The sequence below is a fragment of the Nannospalax galili genome, unplaced genomic scaffold (assembly GCF_000622305.1).
Source record: "Nannospalax galili isolate Female #2095 unplaced genomic scaffold, S.galili_v1.0 scaffold231, whole genome shotgun sequence".
Classification (NCBI taxonomy): domain Eukaryota; kingdom Metazoa; phylum Chordata; class Mammalia; order Rodentia; family Spalacidae; genus Nannospalax; species Nannospalax galili.
This window is the reverse complement of record NW_008330120.1, coordinates 3,892,259-3,893,306: the sequence shown is the minus strand read 5'-3', so window position 1 is coordinate 3,893,306 and position 1,048 is coordinate 3,892,259. Positions and strand designations below refer to the sequence as shown.

Genomic DNA, 1,048 nt, shown 5'->3' with positions numbered 1-1,048 from the left:
GTCTCCACCCCCAGGTGACATCCATCTTTTTGGAGGATGGAGGAAGGTTCTTGAGATGAAAGCTGTAATGTTGGGGGGAAATCTCGGTTCTCAGCTCTGCCATCTCAGGTGTGGACTGGCTAAGGATGGCGTCCGGGTACCCAGGCCCTGCAGGTCTGAGCCCCAGTTCGCCAAGTGGGGCCCCGCGCGGAGCCCGGCAGGGGCGCGGGGCGGAGCTAGGCTGGGACTGGCTGGGGGCCGCCCCGCCCGGCGCCAGGACCGCGGCGCCGGCCCCCGGGGAGGAGTTATGATAATTTCCTTCTCATTAAGGCGCTCGGGTCCCCCGGCTATTGCCGGGACACACAGCGCGGGCGCGGTTTCACCGGTCCACGGCAGCGGTCTCTACGCACACCCGGGGCAGTAGCATCTACGCGCACACCCACCGATGCGCGTCCAGTGACCCGGACAGCGAGGCCCGCGCGTGGCGGGGGCGGCGGTAGACGCCTGGCCACCGTGACCCCGATTGTGGATTTACCGCTCGGGGGGTGGGGGGAGCCTGGATTTAACTGGAGATTGTTTTGGGGGACGCCGGACGCCATGTTGTGGAAGATAACCGACAATGTCAAGTACGAAGAGGATTGTGAGGTGAGCGGGGCCACGGGGACACTGCCCCGGCGGCGGAGCGTGCTGGGGACCCGGGCCACCGGCAGAGGCTGGGGACGGTCGTGCGGAGCCCTCGCCTCTGGGCGGGACAGCCGTCCGTGTACATCTGCGGGGCCCCTATTGGAATGGAGCCTTTTCCTAAACCTGCAGCCCTTGGGGACAAGGCGTGGGAAGAGCCGGGCAGATCTCACCAGCAGACTTCACCATTCGGCTCCTGCGAAGCGATCGGCCCTCTTTCCCGTTTTCTCGGAAGCGCGCTCGTCTCCAACTCTCAGACGTGGCTTTTTCTCACCAAGTCTCCGTCTAAAGGGTCCTAGGAGGCTCCCTGTCGGCGACACCTTTTCGGAGTCTCCTCCAAGGCGCGCCTGTCACCTGCCCCGCTACCTCCTCGGGGAAGAAAAAAAAA

General features: G+C 64.8%; 1 protein-coding gene across 1 annotated transcript in view; it reads left to right on the top strand.

Moving 5' to 3' along the window:
• Positions 1–337: 337 nt before the first annotated feature.
• Tfap2c (transcription factor AP-2 gamma) overlaps positions 338–1,048 on the top strand; it is a 10,963-nt gene continuing 10,252 nt past the window's right edge. The window contains exon 1 of the mRNA XM_008842585.3: positions 338–624. Within this exon, the coding sequence (XP_008840807.1) occupies positions 577–624 (48 nt within the window). The 5' untranslated portion in view covers positions 338–576. The remainder of the gene's footprint in view (positions 625–1,048) is intronic.